Here is a 14,855-nt window from a genome sequence, read left to right on the forward strand (position 1 = left end):
CTCTGAGTTTCCTGGAGGATGATTTTCCTCCAGCAAGCAGCCCAGGGAGCTTTTATGTAGTGCCAGTCATTAATTTCTGGCTCCTGGCACCTGTTTTACTGTTTTGACACCAGGCTTAGGAGAGCAGGGGAAAATAATAATGATATCTGGAGTTAATGTTATTTACTAAAATACAAATTAACGCTCAGTCACATGGTGGCATGATTTGTCATTTGGAGCTAAAATTAAAAGAAATTAAGGCTGAGTCAGAAAGTTATTTCGGATCCAAGTGGGGAATGCTGTTCTGAGGCCATGTGGGAGCAACACTGACATCTTCTGGCTCAGTAAAAATGTTATCTCCAGCTTTTTCACTGAGAAAAACACTGGTGAAACTCTGCAAAAACCTAAGGAGGGACGGGGTGGACAAAAGTGTTTTAAAGTATCAAGGACAAGCTTTGGGACAGTGGATGTTACCTGAGCCCACTTTAACAGCCCCCCTTAGCATCACCACAGAATCTGAACAGAGGATGTGTGGCACTGAGGACCCAAAATACACGAGAAGAGGAGGTGAAGGGGTGTTGCTCTTCTCTCAGTGCAGGTGACAGTGCTGTGGCCATAATTTTATGCTAAAATCTATAAGTCTGGAGGCCATAAATTACCTGAAAGTCACATTCCACTAGGCCAGGTTTCTCCAAATCCCATCCAACCTGGCCTTGGACAGTTCCAAGGGTGAGGAGACACAATTTCTCTGAGAAACATGTTCCAGGCTCTCACCACCACCCACACCATCAGCCTTTTTGACACATCTCATCTCTTCCAGACTGGATTGACCGCCACCCTTATCACCTTACCCTGCCACATCCTTCCGCTTCCTCTAACCATATTCCTTTCAATCTCTCCCAAGGTTCTTTCTTCCCCTCCCTGAAGCCCTCGGAAATCGTCTTCAAGATCATCTTCTGGCTGGGATACTTCAACAGCTGCGTGAACCCCATCATCTACCCGTGCTCCAGCAAGGAGTTCAAGCGCGCGTTCATCCGGCTGCTCAAGTGCCAGTGCCACCGGCGGCGACGGCCCATCTGGAGGGTCTACGACCACCACTGGAGAGGGGCCTCCATCAACAGCTCGGTGCAGGACTCAGAGACAGACCTAAGGCCCAGGATTAACACCCTGAACAGCTCCTTCATATTTAACTCCTCCTTCCAGGAGAGAGCCAGTAAGAGGCGAACGCTCAGCTTCAAGGGCTGGAAAATGCTCACCCCTTTCCAGAAACCAGCATCCACCCAGCTGAAGGAGAAGATGAACAGCCTTTCAAACAAAATCCGGGGTGGCTCCAGCAAAGGGGGGGCCACAGCCACCTACAAGACAGAGGTGGAGTCTGTCTCCATCGGGATCCCTCATGATTTCACGGAAACCATCGACTACCAAACCCATGACTTAACAGACTGCTGTGGGCTGAGAGAAACAGATATTTGAAGCCTCTGGGGCAGCTGTCGATGGTTTCTTTAGAGGTATCCAGAAGAAACATGGAGGGATACCACCTGTGGGTCTGTCAGGCAGGCTGGAAGCAGAGATCAGGTATTAAATGCAGTCGCCCAAAGGTTGTCCAAGCATCCCCCACACAGAGCTCAGCCCCTTCTGTGGGATTACGGGTTCCTCAAATTAGAGCCAATGGCATATCCCATTCTAACAAGCCACAGCAGGAGGAGAAGGTGTGGATATGACCTTAGGGCAAGAGCTGTCTCCTCTGGTGGATGGTTGTCTTTGGCTTTGGAAGAAGCCGTGCGATTAAGGGAAACCAGGATGTCTCCTTTGCCTTAAAAACACCACAGTGAAATCTAGTGGAAAGATTGAATCCCAAAAGTTGCCAACCCTGCCTTAGTACATGTGGTCACGTCTCCATCCAGAGGCAGCACCCAGGAGGGACACTGCCAAGCAGTAGCTGGCAGCTGATCCTTTATGTGGGTGGGTTGGGAGCTTGGAGGTCCTGAACAGGACATCCAGACGAGGCCTTGGCTTTGGAGGGAGAGCAGACTGGGGAATTCCCAAGCAAGGTGGAGGGATCCCAGCTCTCAGTCATCATCTCTGCAGTGGCCACAGCTTTGGCCCTTCCACATCACCTGGTTTTAGGCCAGAGGAGTATTCCAGGTGTGTGCACTGTTGCCAGGGGGCGTGCAGGTCTCTCTCCTCTAATTCCATCCTGTGAAGCATTTTGCATTTCACTTTCCAGTGAAACACTTGCAACCCACCTTGCTTTAGTGAGCATCCACCTGTGGCACACAGAGAAACCAGCTCCTTTTGGCGTCAGTCATCCCCAGACCTTCCTGTCCCCTTCTTTGCTCTCGTTGTTTTTCTCAAAAAAACGCAGGATAAAAATGCATCCCAGGGGCTTCACTCAGGACAACAGGAAACAGCCTCAAACTGTGCCAGGGAAGATTTAGGCTGGATATTAGGAAGAATTTCTTCATTCAAAGGGTGCTCAGGCACTGGACCAGACTTCCCAGGCAGCGGTGGAGTCACCATCCCTGGAAGTGTTCAAAAGACGTGCGAATGTGGCCCTGGAGGAGATGGTTTAATGGTGAAGGAGTGGTGCTGGGTTGATGGTTGGATTCCATGATCCAAGAGGACTTTTCCAACCGTAATGATTCTGTGATTCTGTCATGTGGGTCCTCAGCCAGCCTGTGCTGTGGCTCAGGAAGAGTGGGCTGGCTGAGTTGGGAAGTTTGCATTCCTACTGCCCATAGAGTCCAAGCTGAAGTGGAGCTGAGGTGCAGTTGGAGCTCCCTAAAGTAGAGGGATCTTCTCCCCAGTCAGGGTCACACTCACGATCCTTCTCCCAAGGGACTTCCCACATGCTTGATGCATCAAACCTTTGGTGGCTGCCAACAATTGCCTTGGTTGTGTCAAAAGTAATGACAATTAACGTGGGTTTTTCCCCTGTTCACAGTCCCAGGGTGTGAGCACCCCGTGGGAGGGCACCACGGCCTCCTCCAGGAAACTCAAGGAGCTGAAGCCCACCTTGACCAGGCAGCTCAGGAAATGGTCACCCAAACTCTACTTGGCCGTGGATTGCAGGCGCTGGTTTCAAAATTCAGAGAGGTTTAATCCAATTTCAGATAATGAGCCCCAAGGAGCAACCATCAGGTTAAGCCATGAGCTGGAGACACGTAGGTGATGGAGGCAGAGGAGGTGAGGTGCCTCAAGCCAGGGAACTAAAGAACAGGAATGGGAAGTCCTGAGGGGTGGAAGCATGGCACTGAACGTGTCCTGGTTGGAAACACTCCTCATCAGCACTGCCCCTCAATCCCATGAGGAGCCGTTCATGGAAGTGCCTGCAGCACATCCGGCTCATCCCACTAAGGGTGGCTGCCAAAGGAAGATTAAAGGCTGCCAGGCACAGCAAGGAGAATGTCACCTTTCTTTCTGATGTTCTGATTTGCTTTGAAGGAAAACAGAACGGGAGGGAAGTTGGAATTTTTAATTTTTTTTTACTATTTTGCGCAGCGCATATTGAGACAAGGTATCTGGAGCTGGCCCTGTCTCAACACCCTTTACTTGATGCAGGACAAACTGGACCAATTATTACACAAATACCAGCAGATTTTGTCCAGATATTTTCCTCCCAGCAGCAAATCCCGGCACTTACACTGAACTCAGACTCACAACCACCTGCATGTTCTCCAGCTCTGCAAAACCAGCTTGAGGTTGCCAGCTCTGCCCTACCAAAGCAGGGGACTTCCCAACACCCCATGGGAACTTCTGTGGGGAAATACTTTTTTTTCCCCCTTTTGTATTTGGCTTTGAAGGGAAGTGAGACCTTACAGTGGTGATGGGGTGGAACAAAAAGTCACTTTTTAGTGTGAGGACCACTGGTTTCCTGGGTGTTTTTGGGATCCTGATGGGAGGCACTGGGGATGTGGCAGAGAAGGGACCAGGGAGAGGACGTCCATGACCAGACAGAAAGACATACACACTTCACTGTGTTTGTATAAATGTGTCATTCCCAAAATACCAGGCATTCTCCTACAAGTAGGCAAACATCCCTCTATAAATGAACATTTAGCAAATGCTGGCAAGCAGTGCATTGCCATAAATGAGCTGCTATTACTCTTCTCCCTGATCTTTTCAATATACTTTTTCTTTTTTCCAATACTGAAATATTTATATTTACAGCCTCCAGCCCCTTGAAAGCTTTTCGAGAAGGGAAAAAAAAAAAAAAATCAGTCTGGAGGTTTGCTGCCTTTCCATCCCAAGTCTTTACAGACCTACAAGGGAGAAAAATAAATCCTGTTTAAGTACACACATCACACACACACACACACATAAATGCCCAAATTCTGGCTCAGTTACTCACTGTATTTGATCTGGCCCCAAGAGATGCCCTGGAAGGTGCTGTAGGAAAGCCTTGAGCTCTGCTGTGCTGCATTCAGGCAAAATACTTGTTTTTCACCCCCCTTTCATTTGGCATCTTGCACCAGAAGCAGTGCCAGGACTGGACTCTGAGGCTGCTCATGCAGAGCTTCATTTAGAGGAGACAGGGCTGTCTTTGCTGGCAGGGAGGAAGGAAAATCTTGTATGAAATATGACCTGAGTGTCTGGAATTGAGCATTTCTCCTTGAATCCCTTAATTTCTCCCAAGCTCTCCCAAGTTTGGAAAAACGGGCTCAGACTTTCAGGAGGTAAATTCAGTCCAATCCCACAGATTTCCCTGGATCCACAAGGGTGTGACCAGCTGAGGGAATGGCCCTGTTCCAGCAGATTTTCCAGGCAGGCCATTCCCCAAAGCACCTGCACCTCAGTTATCCATCAGATCCCACCTCACTGCACTGGCTCCGTGTCACAGTTGCATTCTCAGACCTTGCTGCTTCAAGGAACCAAGGGTTGGGGGTGGAAAACGAGTTTTTGTGTCGCTGGACTCTCCCAAGTCCACAAGGGAAGGAAGGTCCCTGTCAGCCTGAGCTGGGCTGCAGCTGGGTTGCATTACTATTGTTTACAGTGTGTATATAAGTGTACATTTTCTTTAGCAGAACGTTGGAATTTTTTATGTATAGATTTTTATTTTTCATCCCCAGATGTATTTATTAGCCAGAGTATTTCTGTTTTGTGTTTCGGGTTCTGCCAGATTGATGTAAGCTCTATGAAACAGAATGCACATATTTTTGTTTGTTTGTACCAAATACATGCACAAACCTGTCTAAAAGCGTTGCTGTAAATTGTTGCTGTGTCTGATTTTTAAAACAAGGGTTATAGGGGATGAAGGAGGGAGGAAGAAAAATGTGAAAATTATCCACTCTTGCTTATTTCTCCAAGACATTTTTTTGCAATTTCACAAGGATAATCTTTCCCACTTGGAAGAATTACTGATAAAAGCAAGTCAGGAGAGGACACTCTCAGTTTCTTGACACACAGAAAGGAAGGGATTGCACCAGCCACATCTAGAGAGCAGGTTTAGATTAGATATTAGGAAAAAAAATCTTTCCAGGCCTTCTGGTGAGGTGCCCAGAGAAGCTGTGGATCCCTGGAAGTGTCCAAGGCCAGTTTGGACAGGCTTGGAGCAACCTGGGGCAGTGAAGGTGTCCCTGCCCATGGGAAGGGGTGGAATGCGATGAGCTTTAAGGTCCCTTCCCACCCAAACCATTCTGGGATTCTTATTTATATGATGCATATCTGAGAGTGGAAAGGGAAAGGCAAAAGGGAAAATCAAAAGGAGATCTAGCATGGAAAACACTGGATCAATATTTGATAGCAGTCAGAGGTGAAAATTATTTTGGGGAATTTGGGGGAAGAAGTGGAAAATAGAAGAGATTGAAAATTACCTTGAAAATATCTTTGCACCTCTGAATATGTGAAATTTGACTCCTCTTTGCTTTTGTGATTATTCAGTTCAAAAAGTGTAGAATGGACTTAGAATGGACCAAAGTTACAGGGTAGTTCCCATCCAAGGAACATTTAAATCAAATGGCACTCTGATGACTGAGAATTCAGGTCTGTAAAACCAGGAGTGCTGGGGAGAAGACAAGCAGTGAATGAGTGTTCACTGCCTCTCGTGGTACAAGAACTGACATCAAACCCAATTATCAAAATGAACCGAGCGAGGTATAATTCTTCACATGGCTCATTTTTGAAGGGTGGAACTCATCACCACGAGATATTCCATCTGTCTGTAGGGGTTAGAACAGCAATTAGGTGCCTTGGTGACAGATAAACCCATCAAGGGCAGTTGGAAACGTTTATATAATCTCTGAGCTGAGAAATCCCCGAGGCAGCAATTGCTGTCAGCTGGGAGGATATTTCAAGGGATATTTCACTGCTGGCTTTTCTTTCCCTCTGTTCCTCCTGAATTTCCTGTGGACAGAGAGGGGACTCAGGATGACCCAGGCTCTGGGAAGGCCCAGCCCTGTCTGTGTCCCTTCCCTCTCTGCACACTGGCAGCCCATCCATGCCAAAATCCCACCCTGCATTTCCCTGCCCACAGGCAAAAACAAGGGGAAAAAATGGAAAACCTAAGTTTAGTCCCAAATGTACTTCGCGTCATCAAGGTCAAAAGATTTTGCCACCCCTGTGTGCCAGTTCCTGCTGGGAAATTTCTTTTGCCACTCAGAAATTGAAAACCATCCCCTCAATAAACAGACTTTTACAATCTTTTTGCAGGACAGGGATTGTAGCTGGGACTGGGAGTTGCCCCAGAGGTTTCCCAAGAAACTTCAGCCATCCTGGACGAAGATTTCCATTTTTTTTTTCCATTTTCAGACCTCTAAGGGTCCCTCCCTGGAGAGTCACAACACACAGAGTGACACTAAGGTCACTGACAAGTAGGGCTGGGGGTTTTTTTGGTACCTTCTGTGGGATTCAGCTCATGGATTTAAACCTCTCCATTCAATGAGGTGGCTGTGAATGAGACATGTTTAGATTTCATTAGAGAAAAAAAAAATAATTAATTCTGGATTGAATATGGGCATTCCATGCCATTTGAGCCATTCTAGGCTATCCAAGACATCTGGACACATCAGGAAACAGGACAGAAAACCTGGCTCAGGATCATGGCAGAAGGACCTGGGCTGGGACAGAGAGAAACTCAAAGTCTGAGCCCTCCTTTTCTCTTGGGAGAAGAGGACGCAGGATATTTACTGTGCTTGAGCTCATCACCAAAAGTCAGATCAGAATGGACCACACCACCCAGCCCCTGTGACATCCCAGGACACAAGAGGCCAGGAAGGACAAATCAGAGAGTGTAAGTGACACTGAGGTCCCAGGAGGCCATTAAAAATAAAGGTTTATAGCAAAAATGTTCAGTTCTATTGAGTTCAATAAACCAAACTTGCCCAGATTTAAAGATTTCCTGTGTGCAATGCTGGTGGATGACAGATGGGGTTTGAGGGAAGGGTTTAGGCATCAAAAATAGGTTTTGTGCACTTTCTGAGAACGTTATCTGGCATTTATCATGCCCAGATCTCCAATTTAACTTTTTATAATACAGCCTCGAGCAGGGCATTTCACACAGTTTGGAGGTTGCTGGACTTTCTTCACTTCTCTCCTTTGCCTTCAAAAAGACTGAGGCAAGGAGGGACTCAGCCCATTTTAGTCCAGCTCACCATGGCTAAAAATCTCACTGAAATAAAGCGTTTGGGATTTTCACAAAAAATCAAGGCCTGATCCAGCTCCTGTGCTGAAAATTTACTCTTCTTTCCTCCATAGATGCTGCTTCCTGGATGAAAAAAAAATTAAATAATAAAAAAAGAAAAAAAAATATCCCTAAGGGCTATAGATGATTGGTAAATGTCACTGAAATGTGGCCATAATTAAGTGGCAGCAGCACTGCTGAGAGGCACAGCACTGCCTGTTCAAACCCCTCTGCTCCCCCCTGGCAGATCCAGGGTTGCTTTAAGACTTGGCAGAACGAGGGATGGATCAGGAATTTGACTTCAGCTGTGGCAGGAGAGTGTTTTTGGAAAGAGAAGGTCCCAAATCTTAGCCCCACCCGAGGAGTTTTTAGGGGAGGAACACCATGGTCTTTCTCCTTGTCAAGAGAGACTTCCCATTCCCAAAGTTTGCAGGAGGTGTTTGAAAGTCACAAAACTCACAGGAACACAAGAAAAGACCCCCAAAAGCCCCAAACCCAGCCTATGCCAACAGGAACACAAAGCCAAACTTCACTCAGGCCGACGTATCCCAAAAGCTCTTCCTCATTTGCAAGCTGGAAATTGGAATTTCTCCACACATCCTTGGGAAAAGAGAACCCCCTTGTGTAGCCCTGTTTTTCTCACAGCAAGGTGCTTTTATGGGTTTAAAAGTTTTGCTGCTTTGACAGCACAGCTGTTAATATGTGAGTAAATTGCCATTGCTTTATGCCTGTTTATTACTGCAGTCCTCAGCAGGTGATTCATGGGGCAAATCCAATTTCACTTTGATGGCTGTGGGGCTCTCTTTTCTCAGCTGTTTCAGAGCTTCAAGCTTAAATGCTACTTCTTAAAGCTTTAGGGGGCAGGGGAGGGGGGTTGACAGGTTATAAATGTGGTTTTATAGAGGTGTATATTCATATATTTGTATTAATAGATATGTCTATTCAGATCTACACATAAGCACAGATAAATACGTGTAGAATTTATCCTTCCAACACTCTCTGTGCTCTCCTTGCCAAAGCACTCATGGGCCTGTGTCCCATGTCCTCCTCAGACTACCCAAAATTCCCAAAATTTCCTAAATAATGTGTTCAGTGCAGCTGCTGAATCACCACCCTAAGTGATGCAAAAATCAATAATGAGTGTTCTGATAGTCCATTACTGAAATCACTTGCCCAGCTAGGATGTGGATTCTCCACCACTGGAGTCCAGGCAAATATTTATCACGGGTGGCATTTCTGATAGGAAGGAGTTTGAGGCTTCTGAGGCTCATAATTCCATGTTCTGTATGTTCCATGTGAGCTGCATAATTCCATGTTCTGCACTGTTCCATGTGTTTGCTCTCATCTTTTTTTTTTTTTTTTTTTTTTTTTTTCTTTTTTTTTTTTTTTTTTTTTTTAAGGAGCTTGTTAAAAAGAGGGACAGCAACTTTTTAGATGTGTAGATACATTGATAGGATATGGGGAAATGGCATTAAGCTGAAAGAGGGCAGGTTTAGATTGAATATTAGGAAGAAATTTTTCCCTGTGAAGGTGCTGAGCCCTGGCACAGGGTGCCCAGAGAAGCTGTGGCTGCCCCTGGATCCCTGGAAGTGCCCAAGGCCAGGTTGGACAGGGCTTTATTCTTCACAACACACTCCCAAGGAATTAGAAATTGGGGTTTTTTTTCAATTTTTGTGCCTTGGCCATCTATTTCTGGTTGCACAACAGGTATTTATCCCACCTCCAGCTTTTCAAACTGAGCAAAGATGAATAATTGTGCCAACAAATTGCCTGTGGAAAGGAATAAACACACCCCTGCTGATTAATGTACCAGGGGATGTGATTTAAGTTTCTTTTCCAGTCTCAACTTTGTCCAATCAGCCCCTAAATTATTGTCTTTGCTCTGGCACAATGCAGTTCCTGAGAGTCTCACAGGCTCCTACTGATCCCAGCCTCTTGGGAAGCAGGATTCTGTCATTCAGCAAGCAAAGGAATAGAAAATCCACTGGCAGGGAGATGAAAATTTTAAAAATTAAAATTAAAAGCGAAATGAGCACAGGGAGTTATTAACAAACAGAGCAAATCTTCTCAAAAAATGTGAGGGCAGGGGGGTTGAAATGCAAAACTTGGGAGAAAAGAGAGTTATTTTGCAATGCATGGTCTGGTTGAGGGAAAAGTAATGGGTTTAATGTGAAAATTTGTTCTCTTGCCCTGCTTATACAGGAGGTCAGGCTCAATTATCAGAATATGCTGTCTGCCCTTAAAAATAAAAGTTTTTCTGCCTGACTTGGCAAGTCCTGCTGAGCTTAAAGTATTGTCCAGAGATTGCACCTGTTTTGCAAAGGAGAAAATGATGCATTGAGGCATCTGCCACTGGCCCAAAGGAACCTGAAGAGAAAGGTAAGGACTCGACTCTCCTCTCCTCTCCTCTCCTCTCCTCTCCTCTCCTCTCCTCTCCTCTCCTCTCCTCTCCTCTCCTCTCCTCTCCTCTCCTCTCCTCTCCTCTCCTCTCCTCTCCTCTCCTTTTCCAGCAATTTACTTAATTTTTACTTTATTTTTAGCACCCATTCTCTTTGCATTACATTTTTCTACCAAGGGCCCCCTCAGCTATTTTTCTGCTGTATATTGGCCAGATCAGTTTTTTGGGGTTTTTTTTTGGTTTTTTTTTTTTTTTATCCTTTTCACTTAGGTATTTATTTTGGAGGGATTTATTAGCAGAGAGAAGAACCTGACTGGCAGCCTGAGAGGTCTCTCTCATCCCAAACTCTCTTTAAACCAAGGAATTGGATTTTGTCACTCAGGACATGCAAAGAAGGGGTCACCAGTGGGCCTCAAATCACTGGATATTTCTAATTTCTTTTTCATCCCACATCTACTTTCAGGATCAAAGCTATCCTGTGGTAATAACTGCTTCCCATCTGCTGTCCATGGATGTGTGTAATTAATTCACAAATTATAAACCATCATGTCCAGCCTCACCATCCCTTTTCCAGTGAAGGAATCCTGTCCCAGAATCCCAGATTTGTTTGTGTTGGCAGGGACCTTAAGAATAATTTAATTCCACCCCCCTGACATGGCTAGGGACACCTTTCCCTGTCCCAGGCTGCTCCAAGCCCTGTCCAACCTGGCCTGGAACACTTCCAGGGATGCAGATCCTAGCCTATGTGAACAGGAGTTTTTTCAGTTCCCTCCTTCCCTTGACCTTTTCTAGGTCTGTTCCCTCCTTTTTAGGAACAAATGGCCAAAGACAACCTGACTATTTCAGTAGCAGCTCCTCCAGGGATGTTATTAAATTCATAACACCATCATGCACATGGAACAATGATATTTTTCTTTATTCACAATTCCTTTCCAAGCAATCCCTACAATTTTTTTTTTTTTTTGGCCTTTCTGACCACGGAGCTGAGGTTCCCATTCCAGCAGCCCTTCCCTGGGTGCTGCTGCCTTCTCCTGAGTGCACGACCACCTCAGCATTAAATTCACCACCTGCTGATCCAATAATGAGACATCTCTGACACAAATATTCACAATTAGCATTAGCTTTGACTGCCCTGAATAACCAAGGATTGTCACCAAACTTCATTATTTACATTCTTTCCCCAGGTCTTTTTGGAATACACAGACAATTGTGGGACCTAATAAACTTTATCCAGTGTCAGAAATTACTTTAATCATACTTTTTTTATTTTTGCTTCTTCTCTGTTTATTCCACCTGTTATCAAATCTTTATTCCACCTTTTACCTTATCCCGTGACAGCTTAGAGGGAGGGGAACTTTTTCAGGATAAACTGCTGAATGTAGAAACAAGGCTGTAAACACAAATAAACCTTTATAAAGGAAGTCAATATTGACTATATGGGAAAGAAAAGTGGAAGAGGAATGGGTAATAGAGAGGAAATAATATCACAGGAGAGGTTTTTCAAAGGCCATCAGCATATGGCTGCTGTGTACAGTATATCTCACATTCCAACTTCTCTAAATCAAATACTTTTTTCCATGGGTGCAATGGGCAGTTTAATAGCAAAATCCAATGTCACAGGCAAGTGCAAAGTAAAAGAATTTGTTTGTTTATTTATTTTAAACAAGAAAATTGTGTTTGTGTCAATGTATTCCTGAAAATGCCACTAGCAACAGAGGGGAAAAAAAAATCATGGGCAGACAGAATGAACAGACATGAACAGAACAGAATGATAGACATGAACATACACAACTCAGAATTAGTTTATATCTTTTAATAATTTAATTAAATCGGCAAAAAAACCCAACCAAAATCCATAATTGCGTTAGGTTAGAAATATCTAACAGAGCTTAAAAATATTCCAAACCCCAGGTTTCTCCAAGAGGTAATATCTAATGGAGGGAATAAAGTATCAAAATAACAGAAAAAGGATTATGAAATATCTTCAAATGAAATTGGAATCTCTTGGCCAAGTGCAGAACAAAAGGAGGAAAAGGCTCCCAGCTCTGGAGCTCATTCTGGGGCAGGTTGAAAGAGGATCTGGGTGAACCTCTTACTTTGGGAGTCTCAGATCAAACAGAGCAGCCAGAATATCAGCATGAGTTGAAAAGAAAAGGGGACAAAAAATGAAAGAGAAAGAAAAAGGACCTTAGCAACTGCATAGGCCATAAATAATTAATCAATGAAAAAACAAAGTTAAAGCAGTATTATGCTTCCCCATCCAGGAGAGACATCTGGGCTTTCATCCTGGAGGTCAGCAGATCTCCAGGAGATTTCCCTGGGATAGGGACAGTTTGGATGAGGATGCCACCTTGCTGCAAGGCCAGGCTGCCGTGCAAGGCGACCTGGACAAGGGAGACCAGAGGCCAAATAATGGTCAGGAGTTTGGAGGATGCACTCCAGGAGATGCTGAGGGAGCTGGGTTCATCCACTCCACAGACAAGAAGGTTTTAGGTGGAGATCTGCTGCGCTGCTACAGTGGGGGTGCAGAGAAGACAGAGCCTGAGACACTCAGAGGTGATGGGATCAACATCCAGCAAGGGGAATTCCAAATAAACAAATAAAAAGTATTTTCTGTGGGTCCAGTGCAGCCCTGGGCCAGGGATCCAGAAGGGCTGTGCAGCTACACCTTGGAGATACCTGAAACTACCCAGAACAAGACCCCGGGCAGCTTGATATTGGCCCAGTGTTGAGCAAAGGACTGAATTAGACACCTCCAACGTCATTAATTCCCCAGTGCTACCATCCTTTGGAAAACAGATCCCATCTGTGTGAGGCCTCCAGCTTTAGGAGATGGGTTTTTCTGTAGGCCACCATTTGTCTTGGGTGAAATTCCTCTGAGGCTATGGTGTGAAATGCCATCCCTTCTTCCATGAGGTGCAGAGGGCAGAGCTTTACATTTTCTCCTGGAGAGAAACAACCAGATTAGAGGCTCTGAAGAGCCTCGGAAGCAGCAGCTCTTATCAGGCCTCAGAGCAGCTGTTCATACACTCCTCAAACAGCCAGACTTGGCTGGGCACAATTTTAAAGATATTTCATTGAGAAGCACTGGCTGCCATCCAGGATATTAAAAAGATAACCAAAAAAAAAAAAAAAAAAAAAAGTAAAAGTGCTCTTCTGCCCTGCTGGTTTTGATTTGTTTGCAATCAGGGGGAGAATGCAGTCCCTGTTGTTTCATTTCAGATGTGCTCTGGAGATCGGCACACCCTGCACCCCGGCAGTACTCATAAATCAGGGGTGACCTAAGTTTTCATCACCCAAATTTGCTCTGGCTGGTCGGAGCTTTTTGTTACATCTTTCCCATCATCAAAAGGGTCAGAAGCTGAAAGGGCACCAAGGTCAAGTGATGTGTTTCCAAGGGAAAGACCCTCCCACCTTGCTGATATCCCAGTATTTATGTCTGAGTCTCACCACGGTGGGTGCCAGGAGAGAGGAGAGGAGTCCATGGAGCACAGCAGGAGCTGGTTGTGCCTCCCCTCTCCAGGACACCCCACGTGGGTGACATCAAGCTCACATTTCCAGCCCCAGCAGTGTCTGGGAGCCATCTGAGGGCACAAAGATCATTTACCCAGGAAACGGAGAAAGTTAACCAAAAATGCCACCCTCGGCTGGATTTTTCTCGCTCTCTCCAGAAAAACAACCAAAAAAAAAAAAAAAAAAAAAGTGTGTAAATATCATCAGCTAGGAAAAAAAATGCTGATGACTGGAAGTGAAATTTGCCATTGAAAGTGGAAAATAAATGTGGTGCACTCAGAAGCATCTAGACTTAGAGACTGAGTCACTTTTATGCTAATACATCCTCGCCGCCTCCCCAGTGGATGTGAAAAATGGTCTTATTTCTTGTAATTGATGTTTATGATAAAAGCACTTCCACATCCTCCATGTACATACACAGTTACTCAGAAAGAAAATTTACTTTTTCTCTCTTTTTTTTTTGTTTTCTATAAATTCTTCCCTGTTTTCTCTTTGGAACGTGTGGTTTTCATGCAAAGCAAACAGCAATATGTGCTCAGGTGTGTAAAGACAGAGGTTGGCTCACACAGGGACCACACTTCCATCACCCTTGTCCCTGGTCACCTGTGCCTGGTGATGTGGCACCAATTGACTCTCACTGATGGGGTGCACAATTTCATTTTTTATGTCCTTCTCCTCCTCTTTATCCTCCTCCTTAATGACCCTGAGCTGAGAAGAAAGTGGTTCCAATTCCTGGAGGGCTCCGATCTAAGAGAGTTGCAGCTCAATAGAGGCTCAAAATGCAGGACTCACCTGCAGAAAAATCAGCTCCAAAGGAAATAAATAAAGATCTGGCTGTTGTTCTGATCTCTGGGAGGGCTGGCTGTGAGCATTCCCACATCAGAGCTCACTGATCCTGATCTCTCCCGATGTTTTGTGTCTCTCAGTTGTGGCTGGCTCAGATCTCTCTCTAATTAGGAGTTTTGAGCCACACCAGCACCTTTCATTCTCTCCCTACCTCCTTTCAAAACCTTGGTGGTGCTCAGAATACTCTCCATTCATGCAGGGATTGGGAAAATCGCCCACTCCCAAATTTATTCCCCAGCATCCAGTTTATCTCTCATCTCCACAACAGCAAGATCTGCTCCAGGCCACCATCCCTCCTCCACTCCTACACCAACAACCTGGAAATCATTAAAATGTGCATGATTTGTGGTCTCCTTGCACCCAGAACTCCACGACCACTTCGGCTCTTGCCCTGGCACTGAGGTGGAATGAGGCCAGAGGATAAAGCAGAGCCAAGGATTGTAAAGGGATCTCGTGTTTCATGGCACTGAAGTGTCGGAATCACCCCCAGATTGGGGTGAC

The 14,855-nt window shown here is 45.3% G+C and overlaps 1 protein-coding gene across 1 annotated transcript in view; it reads left to right on the plus strand.

The window, feature by feature from the left end:
* ADRA1D (adrenoceptor alpha 1D) overlaps positions 1–5,166 on the plus strand; it is a 41,987-nt gene extending 36,821 nt beyond the window's left edge. Inside the window, exon 2 of the mRNA XM_053976827.1 lies at positions 884–5,166. Within this exon, the coding sequence (XP_053832802.1) occupies positions 884–1,452 (569 nt within the window). The 3' untranslated portion in view covers positions 1,453–5,166. The remainder of the gene's footprint in view (positions 1–883) is intronic.
* The last annotated feature ends 9,689 nt before the right edge of the window (positions 5,167–14,855 follow it).

This window comes from Vidua macroura, chromosome 4 (genome assembly GCF_024509145.1).
Source record: "Vidua macroura isolate BioBank_ID:100142 chromosome 4, ASM2450914v1, whole genome shotgun sequence".
Lineage (NCBI taxonomy): Eukaryota > Metazoa > Chordata > Aves > Passeriformes > Viduidae > Vidua > Vidua macroura.